This window comes from Colossoma macropomum, unplaced genomic scaffold (genome assembly GCF_904425465.1).
Source record: "Colossoma macropomum unplaced genomic scaffold, Colossoma_macropomum, whole genome shotgun sequence".
Lineage (NCBI taxonomy): Eukaryota > Metazoa > Chordata > Actinopteri > Characiformes > Serrasalmidae > Colossoma > Colossoma macropomum.
The window spans coordinates 686,089-701,449 of NW_023496043.1; the positions used below are offsets into that span (position 1 = coordinate 686,089).

General features: G+C 41.1%; 1 protein-coding gene across 2 annotated transcripts in view; it reads left to right on the top strand.

Annotated features, from left to right (window-relative positions):
* Nucleotides 1-15,361, top strand: part of ppp1r9alb (protein phosphatase 1 regulatory subunit 9A-like B) — a 33,291-nt gene that overhangs the window by 1,113 nt on the left and 16,817 nt on the right. For both annotated transcript variants that reach the window (XM_036564845.1, XM_036564846.1), the window contains exons 2-6: nt 72-2,166; nt 9,956-10,088; nt 10,718-10,838; nt 11,216-11,320; nt 13,154-13,427. In XM_036564845.1, the coding sequence (XP_036420738.1) occupies nt 259-2,166; nt 9,956-10,088; nt 10,718-10,838; nt 11,216-11,320; nt 13,154-13,427 (2,541 nt within the window). In that variant the 5' untranslated portion in view covers nt 72-258. The remainder of the gene's footprint in view (nt 1-71; nt 2,167-9,955; nt 10,089-10,717; nt 10,839-11,215; nt 11,321-13,153; nt 13,428-15,361) is intronic.

Here is a 15,361-nt window from a genome sequence, read left to right on the forward strand (position 1 = left end):
TTTAAACAGGTTAGGTTAGACTGAGCTGATATTATCTCTCAAATAACAGACGACTGTTTCCCTGTCTTTAGGTAAATGCAGCACAGTGCAATGTGGCATTCTTCAAGAGCTCCCTGCAGCTAGGAAACAAACCAGCGTGATTCAGGACTGTACAGTACACGGCAGCAACGGGCACATGGGGTCATTTTAAACTAAAACATTCTTTTTAATCTCTTTGTACTCTTGGACAATTTTCATGAGTTTATTCAACCTCTAAAAATGATCAAGAGTGAACCCAAAAGTGAGCGGGTGCTACGAAGTGCCTCACCTCACAGAAATGCATATAAGTCAGACTTCCACTCAATCAAATGCTCCTTTGAGGGCCCATCTGTCCCTTACTCCAATGGAAGCAGTGAGACGAGAGGCAGACCCTCAGGGAGCCGGGTGAACAAAATAAAAAACATTTTCCTTCAAATGGATGGCCAGCAGCCTCAAGAAGGCTCAGTTGTCACCAAACCCGGGCCAGCCAAATTCCAGCGAGGCTCCACATCGGGTAGATCTAGTATGAGCAGCGTCTCCAGCATGGAATCCGCCACCTTGGAGACGGCCCGAAAGGTGGAGGACATCTCGTTTGACAAAGTGGCGTTGGCTGAGAAGTTCTCTGTGACCAGAAAGCTGTTTGAAAGTGGCCTTAAGGATCAGTTTCCAACAGAGAGAACTGCACAAGTCAGGATCATCAGCCGATCTTCTGTGTGCAGTGTTTCGGACGAGGGGAGATGTGTAAGGAAGTTATCAGAGAAAAAAGACCATGCTCCGTTAACAGAAGGACAGCCGGAGAGATGGAGGAGCGAGAGTGAGACTCCACTTCGCAAGCCTGGGGTCATGGTGAAGAATGCAGGACCCATATCCCGGAGGCTGGAGAGCTTCATGTTGGACAGCGACAGCGAGTCCCTGTCTGGTCCATCCGTCTCAACTCGTTCACAGAGTCCAAGCAGTCATTCCCAACCGCCGTCCTCCCCGAGAAGTGAACATTCAGACCCACCTTCATCCCCAGATAGTGCCAGTTCTCCTTCGTCTTACTCGCTGTGGCCTGAAAGCCCTTCAGGCCAGGCAGTTGCATGTTCACATCAGTTAAGCAGCTTAACGTCACACAGTGAGCCCCAACAGCCAGTCATTCCAGTGAACGGAGTTTGCGTGGAGGGGTCCCCTGATTGGAGTGCCCATAGTGCTGACCATGCTAACGAATCCTCTGTGTCCATTCTTGCAACAGAACCAACTGTTCTGTTTAAGAGTGAAAAGAGCCATCGATTGTCTTTGGGCAGTGCTTCCGGCAGTCCTGCTGGAGATGGAGCCGAGGAGTGTTCGGAGACCTCCAGAGGGAAGCAAGATAAGCCCGGAGCTCCAGGTCTGGCCACGGTTAGAGCTGAGCTGGTGGTGGTCCAGAACGAGTCCTCAGAAAGTGAAGCCAACGAGGAGGATCGCATCGAGGATGATGTTTTTGAGGAAGTCACCAGCAATCACCTTTCAGAAGGGAAGCTGATTAGTAGCAAAGAGGTCCAAGACACGTTCCAGGAGAAGGAATCAGGGAGGAGCCTTAGTCAAGGGGAGGAGGAAAGGAGGGAGGAACCCACTCAGGACGCAGGAGGCGAGGATCAAGGAAGCAAAGAAAAGTTAGCTGAGGAGGAAGGTATGCAGAAAAAGGAGGGAGAAGAGGAGGAAGAAGAAGAGGAGGAGGAGGAAGACGACAAGGGGCAAGTAGTAGAAGACCGGTATGAGCAAGAGCAAGTGCAGCAAGAGCCAGATCTACAGACTGAGATGAAAGAGTGTGAACAGAATGTGAGGGAAGTGGAGGACAGCACCATGGAGGATGAACGGAGGGAAAAAGAGGAGGATGAGGAAGAAGATGATATTGTGGAAGAGGCTGTTGAAGCTTTAGAGGATGAGGAGGATGAACATGAAGAGAGGCAACAGCAAGTGAATCAGGGTGGGAAAAGATCTTTGATATGCGGGATCGAGAATGCCGCTTTCGTGGACGACCGAGAGAGTAAGCCGGATATGGAATACCAGGAAAAGAGAGAGCACCATGGGCAAGAGCCGTCCCAGGAATATGAGGAGCTTCCAGGCCTCTCTGATGAGGAAGGCACCAGCCCGAGGAGGAAGGTCAGGTTCTCCACCGCTCCTATTAAGGTATGCTAAACGTTACTTACATTTTCTGCCTGTTATCCATGCGCGAATTTGCTGTATTCCTTTTCTGCCTAAGGCTCCTTTTTCTGGTTGGGATTTTAAGTTATCCGTGTCTAAACATACCCTATTGTTTCTGGGATAACAAGATCATGTGTTTCAACCCAAGTGGTGTTAGTCTACTAGCACTGACCCAAATCCCTTTGTCAGCACCTTCGCCTGACATGCTTGTCTGAACTGGCGAGTCTAATATCCCTCATTTGTTGGAAACTTGTCTTCAAGCTTGTGTGTTTATGCTGGTATTGGGATAAGTGAAAGAGTTCTCTTACAAGATCTCACATGCTTGTGAAGGTATTTTGCATTTGAGTAGCTAGCTGTTTCGCAACTGCAGCAGCTAAAGGGTTCATATAGGTGACGGTTCCGCATGCTCCCTTTTTCACTGTCTTGAGACTAGTTTTGCTGTTCTTCCTATTACAGTCATAGGTATGGGGTGGGTACGAAGAGCTGATTCTAGATCATTGAAGAGTGCAGCCAAGCAAGCAGCTAAAGTCTTGTCTGAGCTTGCATCAATTCAGGCATGTAATTTCCTTTTTCTGACTCTGACAGCCATCATGTGGAAAAAAAGGACAGAGGGAGGGAGGGAAAGAGCCTTGGGCAATGGTTTATTTCCATGTGCTGAGATCTTTAGCTTGACCTCCAGTTGGGTGACTAATATGTACATTTGTAAATTGGAAAATTTGGAAAATTTCCCGTAAGGGTAGACGATATGGCAAAAATACAGTATCACATTATTTAAAGACAAAATATGCAGTGGAATGTTTCAGTTTTTTGAAGTTTGATATGTTGGAACAGAAAAAAAAATATTCATGATTTCTATGGTGTGCTGAGAAAAACATATTGTGACATTAATCCAATTATAGTCATATTGACCACTTCTAATGTTCCATCAAAGTTCTGTTCGTTTGTTAGTCTCGCAGGGCCGGTCATGATTTTGTAACAAGAATACATGTCTAGGGACAGCTTATACTTTTTAAACTTTTGGTGCTGGATTATGTCACTAATGAGGTTTCCTCCCTCTCAAAAAACACCACCAAATTCTACCCTGTGCTTCTTTATCTTCCAGAGTAATTGTAATAAAACAAAAAAGCTAGCTAGTGAAATGCTGTTGTTAGCTAATGGAACTGTTTTTTCATTGTGAGAGATAATGTTTAATTTTACTGCATGTGATGTGTTCTTCATACATACGTTACATATCTAAATGCCTATTTGGCACCATCTACTTTGAGCTCTGCCACAAAGTGTTGGATTAATTTAGAAATTTCACACTCAGTTTGTTCCCACTCTAATAAATCTACATTCCCACTCACATTTAGCTGAAAATTTCTCATGGTTGTCTGCAGAGGTTCTCTTTAATAGGTCAGTTCTGGCCTTGTGAGACTATTAATTTGTATGATGCCATTGAACGATCAAGTTAGCAGTAGACCAAGTTCACCAGTGGTTTTATAGGGTTTCAGAGCAGACATGCTGATCTAGTTTCCTCCCTTTTAATGTCATTTTTAATGTTAGTTCAGTGTTTCCCCTAGGATTGTTTTTTCAGCTGCGGTGGCAGGCAAGGCCCCCCGCCCCTGTGGTGGGCAAAATATATATAGCAGAAACACTGCAATTTATGGTTATATTATTCAGAAAACACAATCCCACCCACTTCTTCTCTGAAATGCTTTGGCAATACCAGTACCAGTCTATGGTCCAATAATCTGTTTATCTTTGTAGCACTGATGGCAAAACTGATCTTATATCAACAACATACATTTATAAGGTGTCGAAAATCTTAGTTTTGTGTTACCTTACTTGGGGGCGGGTAATATGGCGATATTTCTTGTTATCGTGATAGATTTGCGTCACAGTATGCTTTTCTAAGTGTGTTGTCTGTAAACAAACCTAAAAAAATAAGTATTGTGAAGTGTATTGCAAAAATGTCTTGAGATATTGTCATATATTTTCGCCGTATCCCACCTCACTCTTAGTAGCCCTGCAGAAATGCCACGTGTATCAAGGCCCTCATATCAGAGGCCACTTACTCATTATGGGAGATGTTATCCTGCTAATGATGGTTGTGGCTCTTCAAGAATTTTTACAGTTGTGTAAGCACATCATTATATGTCCTTCAGTGCACAGTATTTGTTTTGTAAATTAGTTAGCAGTTCGATGGAAAGCTAGTGGAACAGTTCTGGTTTTGGCTTACATGCTGACAGCACTAGCCTTTCATAATGTTGTTTAGCCCTGAGTACATTTGTATGGATGTCTGAGCTAATTCATAGCTCGTCTAGGGCTGCTTCCGAATAGTTGAATGAAGCTTCCTTTGCTTGATTTCACCTGATCTGGCAGCCATGGGGATCCACAAGCCAGTCTGCTCTGCCAGTGTGTTTAGTGAGTCCAGTGGCTACAGATCAGACACAATCAAGGGAAGAAGATGGGAAAGGAAGCTTCATTCAACTACTAGTGCACAGGGTTAATCTCAGAACATTTCCTGAAACAGTGATTGGTTGGCATCACACAGGAAGTGCATTGTGCCCAAGGCCACATGACCGAATCCTGGACTCCTAGAAAGTGGAATACTTGAAAGGGGCAGATCCTGTTTAGCAAAGAAAAGCCCCTCTGTCCATGTCTGTGTGTGTGGCTAGTGACACAGGGCCTGAATGTTAGTCTGTCTGTGTCCTGAGGGAGTGATTTAGAGTGGAATTGGCAATGCAAATCCACTACAGTAGGCATGTGAGTATGTTAAGTGTGTCAGCTGTGCGGAACAAAGTCTGGCATTTTTCTTGTCCAAGTCTAGCTTTGAATTCCAGACGGCAGTGTTGCTCAAGTCTGATGACAGGTGTGTGTGTCAAAGCCCATTTACTATTGTTAAAGGCCAATTCGTGTGTTGTTGTTTTGTTTTGTTTTCTAAATTTCTTCATAATTCAATCACTGAGGTGTGAGCAAAGTCATTCCAGGTGGTTTGATGTGAAACAGTTCATTGTAGAGAAGCGTGACTCTGGTTTCTTTACATTGTTGGTGATGGGAACCAGGGATCGCAGTGTTGATAACACAAATGTAGTCATTTTATTCACTATCCAAAACCACCGGTGAACCTACAAGTATCTTCTGAATTTTTATATGCAAGGTGGAAGATGGTAAAAAGTTTTCTTTTGACCCTCTCAGTCATTAATATGTTTTAAAAATGAGATTTTAAGCCAATTCCTTAAAACAGTTTCACATGCATAAGGTGTATTTAGAACCATTTCATGTAATAACCTACTGTAAGAGCTTTTATGCAGCTTATTGAATCAGATTTGTTCACAGAGGTGGTGGTTGGAACCAGACGTTCACAGAGCTCTCCCTCACAGATACACGGTATGGTTAGGACTATACTGTCTTACGCCTGACACGTGGTTTCCTGTGTTGTTTTCTTGGTTCTTTTGCTAAGTGATGAAGCAGAAATCTCCTTGCTTGTTTTGATGCAGTAGGCGTGCCCTATTTAGGCTCTTCCTCTTCATTACGTTCTTCGGGCTTTGCTCTTCCCCTTCCTCTCCAGATCTGGATCCTACATTAGCTGTTGGGTATTGGCATATGGCAATCTAGAGCATGGCTAAGATTTCGTTTGTTGAACCAGTTCTCATGAATGACCGGGCTTATGGCTATCTTAAGATGAAAATCCTTAGTAGGAAACCTGTTCACCCAGTGCTCTCATGACTACTGTTTATATACACAACATCTCATTTCTATTAGCCTCACTGTGACCGCTATTTACTCTCAAAGTCCAGTTATATAAAATATTACCAACTGCATTTTTTTTTTTATTTCATTTATTTAGACACTTACAAAAGGCTGTTGAAGGAGGATTCCTCCTAATGTTCTACATCTCTGCACAAATAAATGGGTGCTGGAGATCTACCAGCTTGCAGGGTTTAGCTCCAACCCAAAGAACACCTGGTCCAGGTAATGAAGGCCTTCGGGGCATTTGAATATTATAGCCAGCTGTTGGATCTGAACTCTCCAGGGTGGTAGATCTCCAGGACCAGGATTAGGCACCCCTGATGTGAAGTCATTTCAAGTGGTTTGATTGAAATGCTTCATTCTAGGGAAACTACGAAGTCAGAATTGTTCCCAGTGGTGGTGATAGGAACCAGACGTCTGAGGGGTTTAATGTCTCTGAAGGCTGTTACATGAAATTATGAATATTCTGCCTGAGACATTGTTTTATGATCATTTTGCAATAAACTTAAATGTCCACATTTTTTTCCCCCATACATTTTCCCAGTTTTACCACTATTTTGCTATTATCAACATTACATATAAACATTTTGAAGACACATTTAAGTTCACTGGTCATTTTACATAGTAAACAAAATGTCTGTATTTGTGTTGTAGACCTGGTGACCCCTGGTTCCTATCAGCACCACTGTAAAGATATCTGAGTCAGTAAGTTTCTCTACAGTGATCGTCAAACCACTCTGAATGACTCTTTGTATATTTCAGTGATCGAATTCTGCAGATATTTTAGAAAAATTGGTAGAAATACCCCTTAAAATAGCTAAACACTCACATCCACACACACTCAGAGTGTCTCTCAGTTGCTGTAGTGAGAAGTTGAGATGTTTGGCGCCAGCAGGAGAGGCTGAAACAGGCCGCTTTCTGTGCGTGTAAGAGGGGATTTCACTCTTGACTAGTTCCACCTCAAGTTTTGCTTTGCTTCTTACCAAGCCGTATTAGAATGTGGAGCCCTGGAAGCTCCTTCCAAAACCCTGGAATTGTAATGTGGAGTCTGGTGTGTGACCTGATTAGCATGATTAGCGTGCTAATTCCTGTAGTTTTTCCACTCTCTCCCTGTCACTCAGAGCACACAGTGTTCAAAATTTCTGACTTGCTAATGGCTAAAAATAAACTCTCCTGTTTAGATTCACAGCGAGAGAGACAGAGAGATGAAGTACGAGACTCCACTTCAGGAGATTTTTGCAAATTCTGTGTATTTCAGTGGTTTAGATGTAACCTCAGATAGAGGTGGGTGATATGACCATATTTTATAGTTATTGTGGTAAATAATGTTGCAATACACTTTTCTGAGCATATCGTTGACATTATCAGTACTTAAAGAATACGGTCTGATTGCGTTTCATTATAGCAGTATTAGTTTAATTGAATTTAGTGTAATGCAGTTTGTAAAACATTGAATAAAATCACTGCAAGTTTAGGTTGTTTATTATTATTATTATTATTATTATTATTATTATATTTTATATTGCACAACAGGTTCAATTTTATACCAATTATTCTAACTTATTACATTATTTTAATTAAAAAAAACAAAACTAGATATCATGATGCATATCATGTATTGTTCAAATGTCTTGAAGTGTTGTGATATAATATTTTTTGACATATCACCCAACCCTAACCTCAGATTATTTCGCAAGGGTGGTAATAAGAGCGAGGGGATGCAACGAACACAAGTCTAATAATTTTAACTGCTAACCAGAGCAATCAGTGAATGTACATGTGTCCTGTGTTTTATTTGTGATGTAACAACAGTACAATAGAGGTACATCCAAGAAAAATATGTTGTCTTGGGGACTGTTTTGCCTAATAACGTCCTGCATGTACCCCTCTACCATGAATGGATTTTAGGCCAAATGGTCTTAAAACAATGTCTCCGGCATCAGGGGGCATATTTACAACTTTCTGTGAGGGAGCTTTTAGAGACGTTAAACTATTTGGACGTCTGGTTCCTATCAGACTGTGAACAAGTCTGACTCTTACGTTTTTCTAGAATGGAGCACTTCTGGTCAAACCACTCTGAATGAATTGGTTTCCCTCCTAACTATTGAATTATGCTTTCATTTTGAGAAATCTGTGAAATGCCCCTTTAAGTTTGACTGGTAAAAAGAACATTGTTCAGAGGTGTGCAGTTACTCCATGACAACAGGAGAGAGAGAGAGTGAGAGAGATTACGGTGGCCTGGTTGTGCCACTTTAGAGTGGGGTGTTGTTGTCAGACTGACTGATTTCCAGCCAGTGTGTTTCTTTTGTTTAATTCTGCTAATGTGTGCTGCAGGCCAAGTCTGCCGCCTGCGTGAGGAACACAGTCTGACCTGCTTTTGTCTGCTGAGCATACTCCAGCCAGTGCATACTTGGGCATAGCTACATTTTTGTGTGTATTCAAACTATTCACTTAATGACAGGGACGCAGGAAGGTGTTTGAGTTGCTGACATTTTAAGCAGCGTATACAGTACTGTGCAGAAGTCTAAGGCACCTAAGCGCATTACTTAAAACCATTTATCTTGGCCACGAGTGCTTGTTAAACCACCATGTATCATTAGAATGTGTGTAAAAGAATATAAATACAGGATTTTTTTTAGAGAAGTGCTGATATCTTGTGAGCTGGTTTGAAGAGCAAAGTTTGGTTCCAGATTTCTCTTTTATGCCTCCAGACATCACAGATTTGTTCAATTTCAACACCAACTCATTAACTTAATTAAGTGCTGATTAAACAAACCAGGTGTTGAATGTCAACCACAAATGATGCTGAGCTTTCTCAAGGAGAAATTTGGAAATTATTAAGCAAACGTGCTGACAGACATAAAGTCCCTAGTTCGTGTATTAATATTTGGTATTTATTCTAATATTAGTGTTTTTTCTGAGCAAATAAACACTTCCAGTCCATTTAAATAGCCTTTTAAATGTAATTTTCTCAGGCGCCTAAAACCTTTGCACGCTGTACATGTAATACGCAGGACATACTAAAGTGTGAGCTCAAATAAACAAACATGACTCACTGCTGCCGCTAAAGTTGTTTTAATTTAAAACCAGTCACATACTTTTAGCCATATAGTGTATGTGGACACCCTTTGTCATTACTGAGTTCAGGTTTTTAACCCACATCTACTGCTAACAGGTGTATAAAATCAGGCACATAGCCATGCAACCTCCATAGACAAGTACTGGCAGTAGAATGGGTCTCACTGATGAGCTCAGTGACTTGAACATGGCACTGTCATAGAAAAGCCTTCCCAGAAGAGTGGGGGCTGGTATAGCTGCAAAGTGGGGGTCAACTCTATATAAATGCTCATGGTTTTGGAATTGGATGTCCAACAACCTCATATAGCGCTGATGGTCACACATTATGTCCATATTTGGCTGTATAGTGTATAATGGTTGGGAAAAAATGTGTTGAAAAACATGGACCATTATTATGTCAGTTGTTTATGTTTTTGGGCCAAATAAATGGCCTACAATTGTGCAAACACTTTCACTTGTTTGTATTGTTTGTTTGTGTCAGCACACACCCCAAAGCAGCCAGTAGTCGGTGAGGAAAGAGTTTAGCTCACTGTAATGGAAATACAGCATTAACTTACAGGGCATGACTAGTGCAGGTTTTGAAATTATATAAATAAAATAAAAAAAACAAACTCTGCCCTAGCAGAGTTTTTTTAGCAGATGCAGTTAACATTCTCTAAATCTGGGGGTGCTGTTGCCCCCTCAGCAACCCCACATCACGCATCCCAGTCCAGTATTATTATAGTAATTCTAAAATGCAGCCAATGCACTGTTGCAAAGATGAATACAAAGGAATCGATTTGTTGTTGCTTTTAGAACCACCAATAGTTCATTGCATTCTGAAATATGTGATAGAATAGCCTGTGTTATTGTTTGTAATCTTCTACTTACTAAGGTGTGTCACATTTAACTGTCATTATATTCGTGATGTGTGGTGGGAATATGAGTCAGATGAAACTGTGTGTGTGTTCTCTGTCTGCAGGTGTTCTGTACGTACTCCAACGATGAGTATGATCGCAGGAATGAAGAGGTGGACCCTGTGTCTGCCTCGGCTGAGTATGAGCTGGAGAAGAGGGTAGAGAAGATGAACGTCTTCCCTGTGGAAATCCAGAAAGGTAATGTCTAAATGATTTGAGGCCAGTTAAGGTGATGTATTAATGTGTGACATGGTTGGTGTGTAGCGAATGTGTACATGCACTGCTTGAGTGTCTTCAAGGCTGGATTAATTAATAGATGGATGAATGTATAATCGAATGGATGGGTAAATGAGTGGACTAATGAATTAATGAATGGATGGAGGAGTGTGTGAGTGAATTGATGAGTGGAAGGATAAAAAGATGGATAAGCAGATTGAAGGATGAATGAATTACTGAGTGGCTGGATGAAATTATAGATTGATGGATATATGGATGGGTGGATGGATGAATAGATGGATAAGCAGATTAATGAATGAATGAATTAATGAATTCATGGATGAAAAGGTGGAAGAATGGATGGCTGGATGAGTGAAAAGACAGATGAGTATCCTGTGAGTTTTCCACTGTGCGTTGGTTTGTTGTGTGCAGTATACTTCCTTTCTGTTGTATTTGTTGTCTTTAATATTTTTAGAATTGATTTGTTTACTGAACTCCTGGCTTTTCTGTATGTATTTGTTTTGTTTGGGCCTCTAGAACATATCTGTGTGCTGAACTGTATTGGTTTTACTGTAAACATCCTGTATGTATTTGTTTGCATGTTTGTATAGGAGAAGAGGGGCTGGGGATCAGCATTATAGGAATGGGCGTTGGGGCTGACCAAGGCTTGGAGAAACTTGGCATCTTTGTCAAAACCATCACGGAGAATGGAGCAGCCCAGCGCGATGGCCGGTACGAGCGTAACACCAGTGTATTCCTTAAAGGAGTACTTCACTCAGTAGTACTGAAACTAAGCCTAAAAATGCCTGTTTGGACAAGGTTTGTTTATTTTACTTTAGAGACTGTGGGATTTGATCAAATCAAATCAAAGGCATGCATGCAAAGGCCTTACCAGATTTAATTAAATGCTTTTAGGTGAGCTTTTCTTTTAATTCTAAACTGCTTACATTATTCAGTATTCACTGAACATGTAAAGCCAGCTGTCTGCACAGTCTAGGGCCTAATTCCGGTTAACATGGGACAAAAGACCTAGAAGACATGTTATGTGATAATGTAACATAAGTAATGTAAGGTTAATACTGCTTTTGTATACTGTTGTTGTTTTCCAGCATTAAGGTAAACGATCAGATAGTGGAGGTGGATGGAGTCAGTCTGGTTGGAGTCACTCAGGTGTTTGCTGCTACTGTACTGAAGAATACCAGAGGACTTGTGAAGTAGGCAAACACACACATACACACACACACACACACACACACACATACACATAATCAGCTCAGTTCAAACATGTCTATTCTGTCAATTATTTAACCACATGGAATTCTGGGTGAGGTTTCTTTATTGTTATGAACTGAAGCATTTCAGACAGTGAAATACAGAAGACCTTTCTAGCATAACCCCACTAACTCTAGTGTCCGGTCTCAGTGGTCATAGATCATAGGGTGTGTTTGTATTTGCACAAAGATATTGCGCTCTGGTACTTGAGGATCAGTTAATGATTCACTAGATCAGTGTCTGATTTTCAGTTAAAGGGCAGAGTTTCCTTTCAGCTCATTATATAACAACTGTCTGAGTCAGTTCCCCTCAGCCTGTGTATATTTTATAGCATAATAAACCTAAAGTGACTTAGTAGAAAATAATGTGCCCAAAAACTGAGATATAAAATACTGTGCAAAAGTCAGAGACCCCTCTGTTTTTAAATTTCCAGTCAAAACATTCATTAAGCACAGGTCACTCATTTTTCAGTAGATATTTTTGAGGAGATTAGATGCAAGATAATCCACTTAGATAAGGAAAGGGAACATCAGAGGAAAGTAAATGGGGGGAAAAATGAGTTTACAAAACTGGAAGTCAAAGAATGACTTAAAAATTATAGAGACTTCTAACAACTGTTCAAGACCTGGTAGACCATCAAAACTGTCCTTATTAGATAAAAAGTACTTAAAGCTTTCATCTTTGAGAGAGAAGAGAAAATCAAGCTCCACTCTTGATTCAGATCTGAAAACATCCACAAGAGTTTCTGTCCAACCTTCCACTGTGATAAGACACTCAACACTATGACACTATGGGGGCAGTCGTGGGCTGGAGGTTAGGGAACCAGCCTTGTGACCGGAAGGTCGCCAGTTCGATCCCTTCGGCTGTCAGTATATGACTGAAGTGCCCTTGAGCAAGGCACCCAACCGCTCCCCGGGCGCCGTGGATAGGTTAGGTGGATAGGTGCACGGATGGGTTAAAGGTTCACTTCATTAAAAAGGTTCACTTCATGAGTCTAAAAGGATGTGTAGCTGTCAGGAAGCTGTAACTGAGAAACAGAAATAGACAAAAAAGAACATTTACCAAAGAAGCTGCTGGTGGTCTCAGAACAATGGACTGACCGCCCCAGAGTCCAGGCCTCAACATCACTGAATGTGTTTGGGATTATTTGGAAAAAGTGCAACCAGCTTCTAAGACTGAACTTTGGAGGTGTGAAAAAGTATCCCTGCATATTTCTTTGAAAAAATGAAAAAGTCTCCTGAAATGAATGGAAGCTGTGATAAAAACACTAAATATTAAAAATATTGATGTTCTATTTAGCCGTTGCGGCTTCTATATTTTTTTTTTTGTTAAATACATCTTTTCTGTTTTTTTTTCCTGATGCCGAAATATGAATAACTTGGGCTTAGAGGCAGTTTTTTTTTCCCCAATTTTCTCCTCAACTTAGTCAAATCCAGTTCCACCCACTAGTTAGGACTCCACCAGTCACACAATATCACCGGGTCTAGGAGGGCGAAGGATGGCACAAGCATCTTCACATCTTCTTGAACTGTTGCTTGGAGGAAAGTGTCCCACCACCAGTTCTGTTATGTCAGCTAATGGTTGTTGTGATGTCACAACCACATACATATTGGTGTACAGTCTAAAGCAGTTTAGTGTGAAATGGTCATGTAAAAATGTAATTCAGACAATTACTTGTACATAAAGCCACACACAAGGAAAATGCAGAATAAGAGTCTATATGAGGGTCTAAAAGTTTCTTAATGACCCTAACTGCCCTTTGTGTCTAAACTCAGGTTTCTGATTGGCCGGGAGAAGCCAGGGGTGGAGAGTGAAGTGGCTCGACTGATCAGTGAAACTCTGGAGCAAGAGAAGAGCCCTCAGAAACAGGCCCGCCAAGAAGACGATATACCTCAGAATGAGGAAGAAGAGCATGAAGAGAAGACCCTCCAGCCTCAGGAAGCTCAGGCTGAAGAGCAGAGACAACAGCACACGCATGGAGAACAGTTAGAGCAGGAGGAGAATCAACAGCTACTGTCTGGAGAAAAGAACAAGAGCACTGTGAAAGAGGTGAGAGGAAAAGGTGGAATAGAGAAAGTATTCAAGGCCTGTTTATACTTTTTATTAACATCTGTCCCACGTGATCTGACCACAAGTGGACAATGATATGTATAACAGTTTACACCTGGCATTTTAATATGTCTGGAATGTGTCTCTAGTGACCACTTATAATCTGATTCCGTGACTGGTGGAAGAGTACCGCACACATTTACTACGTCATTCTCTTGCTGCGTAGGTTGACGGACAAAAATGTCCCACGAGACTTTGTTTGTGTACATGTAAGGACTGTGGCAAGCGTTTGGAATGCATGGATTGCTAATACAACTTATAAAGGAATGTGAGATGATGAAAAAGAAACTGCTGCTTTCGTCTCTGCTGTGATGGTGCAGTTGATTAGATCCTTTGTTGCCGCATGCAGAGTAACCAATCACTTGCTGTTGCTCTGTGTGATGTATACAGGCAGGGGATTTTCAAGAAGATGCTACAAGAAAAACACACACAGGAAACAAAGTGGTACGCCTGCTGGTACATCTCATTAAGGCTTTTGTGGGATACTATTGGTTATAGGAATGAAATGTCAATAGGAGCAAGTTTGGAGAGCACAGTCTGGGGATCAGTCTGATTTTGTTTGAGCCAGTCATTTAGTCGCTTTACCGCATCATAGTTTATTTGCATGGAGTTGAGAAAATTTCAGCTCGACTTGTCGCTTGGCACTCTGTCGTTGTGTCACTTGCCACTTGTTGCTAAGTCATGGCTACAAATCTGGTACTCCCATAGGAAATGACTGGACGCCCACTGCTGTGATCGTGTGGTTTCTTAGGATTAGGCTATTGTTCAAAATGTTTCTATACCAATACTGATTCTGATACCTTGACTATAATGCTTGTTTCTGAGTGGTGCTTTTTATACCTACTTTTAAATTACAAACCAAAAGTGGGTGTGGCTAAAAACAGAAATTGTGAGGTGATGGAAGTGGGTGTATCTACTGACCACAGCAGACTGCAGACTAATGAGGAAAACCTGGTGGTGAAAGAGAATTTCATTAATTTTCCAAAAGGGATGCATAATTCAATCTTTGAGTAATTCAGAGTGGTTTGATGTGAAATGATTAATTGAGCCCTTGCAATGAAAAACATTTTATTGTAAAAATGAATGTCAAATTTTTTACACTTGTGTTAAAAATCTTAGAAGTATGGCATTATTTGATGCCCTATGTTTAAAAGGAGTCACTAGAATATAAATTAAGCATTTTAATGGCTTTTTAAAGTAAAAGGTTGTAAACAAAATAACAGATAATTGAAAAAATGGATTGTTAATATGTTTATTGGGTGGATGGGTAGATGGTGGATGGTTAATGTTTATTGGAGGGGCCCAGTTGTAGAGAAACGTTCTGATTCAGATTTCTTTACAGTGGAGGTGATGGGAACAAGAGGTCGCAATGCAATGCAAATATAGCCATTTTACTTCTTGTCTAAACACCTGTGTTTTTATGTGTAGCGTTTATATTACCAATGTTAAAATAATGGTAAATCTGAAGAAATCAGTTTGAAGTTGAATGGATTTGATGTAGATTTTAGAGGGGAGTCTGAACCATTTAATTAATTTATCATTTAATTATACAGAAATTAAGAAAAAGGAAGGTAAAAGTGGAAACCACCTTAACAACTTCATTACACAATGTAATTTAGACAGCCAGTCAGCAGTCTAGAGGTGGAAAAGCGTCCTTATTGGCTCACGAATGCTGATAAAACTGACTACTGAGGTATTGAAATTCAGAATTCTCGTAGTGCTGAAGTAATACGGTCGAAGCCGTTAAAGTATTGAATTTCAATACCAGCCCTATTCAGGACTGCTTTGTGAATACCAGCCCATATTTGCGGGTGTTGAATGGGGTGAGGCCGTTCCATTTTTAAACATCCTGCGCCCCACACTTCCATCAGCAA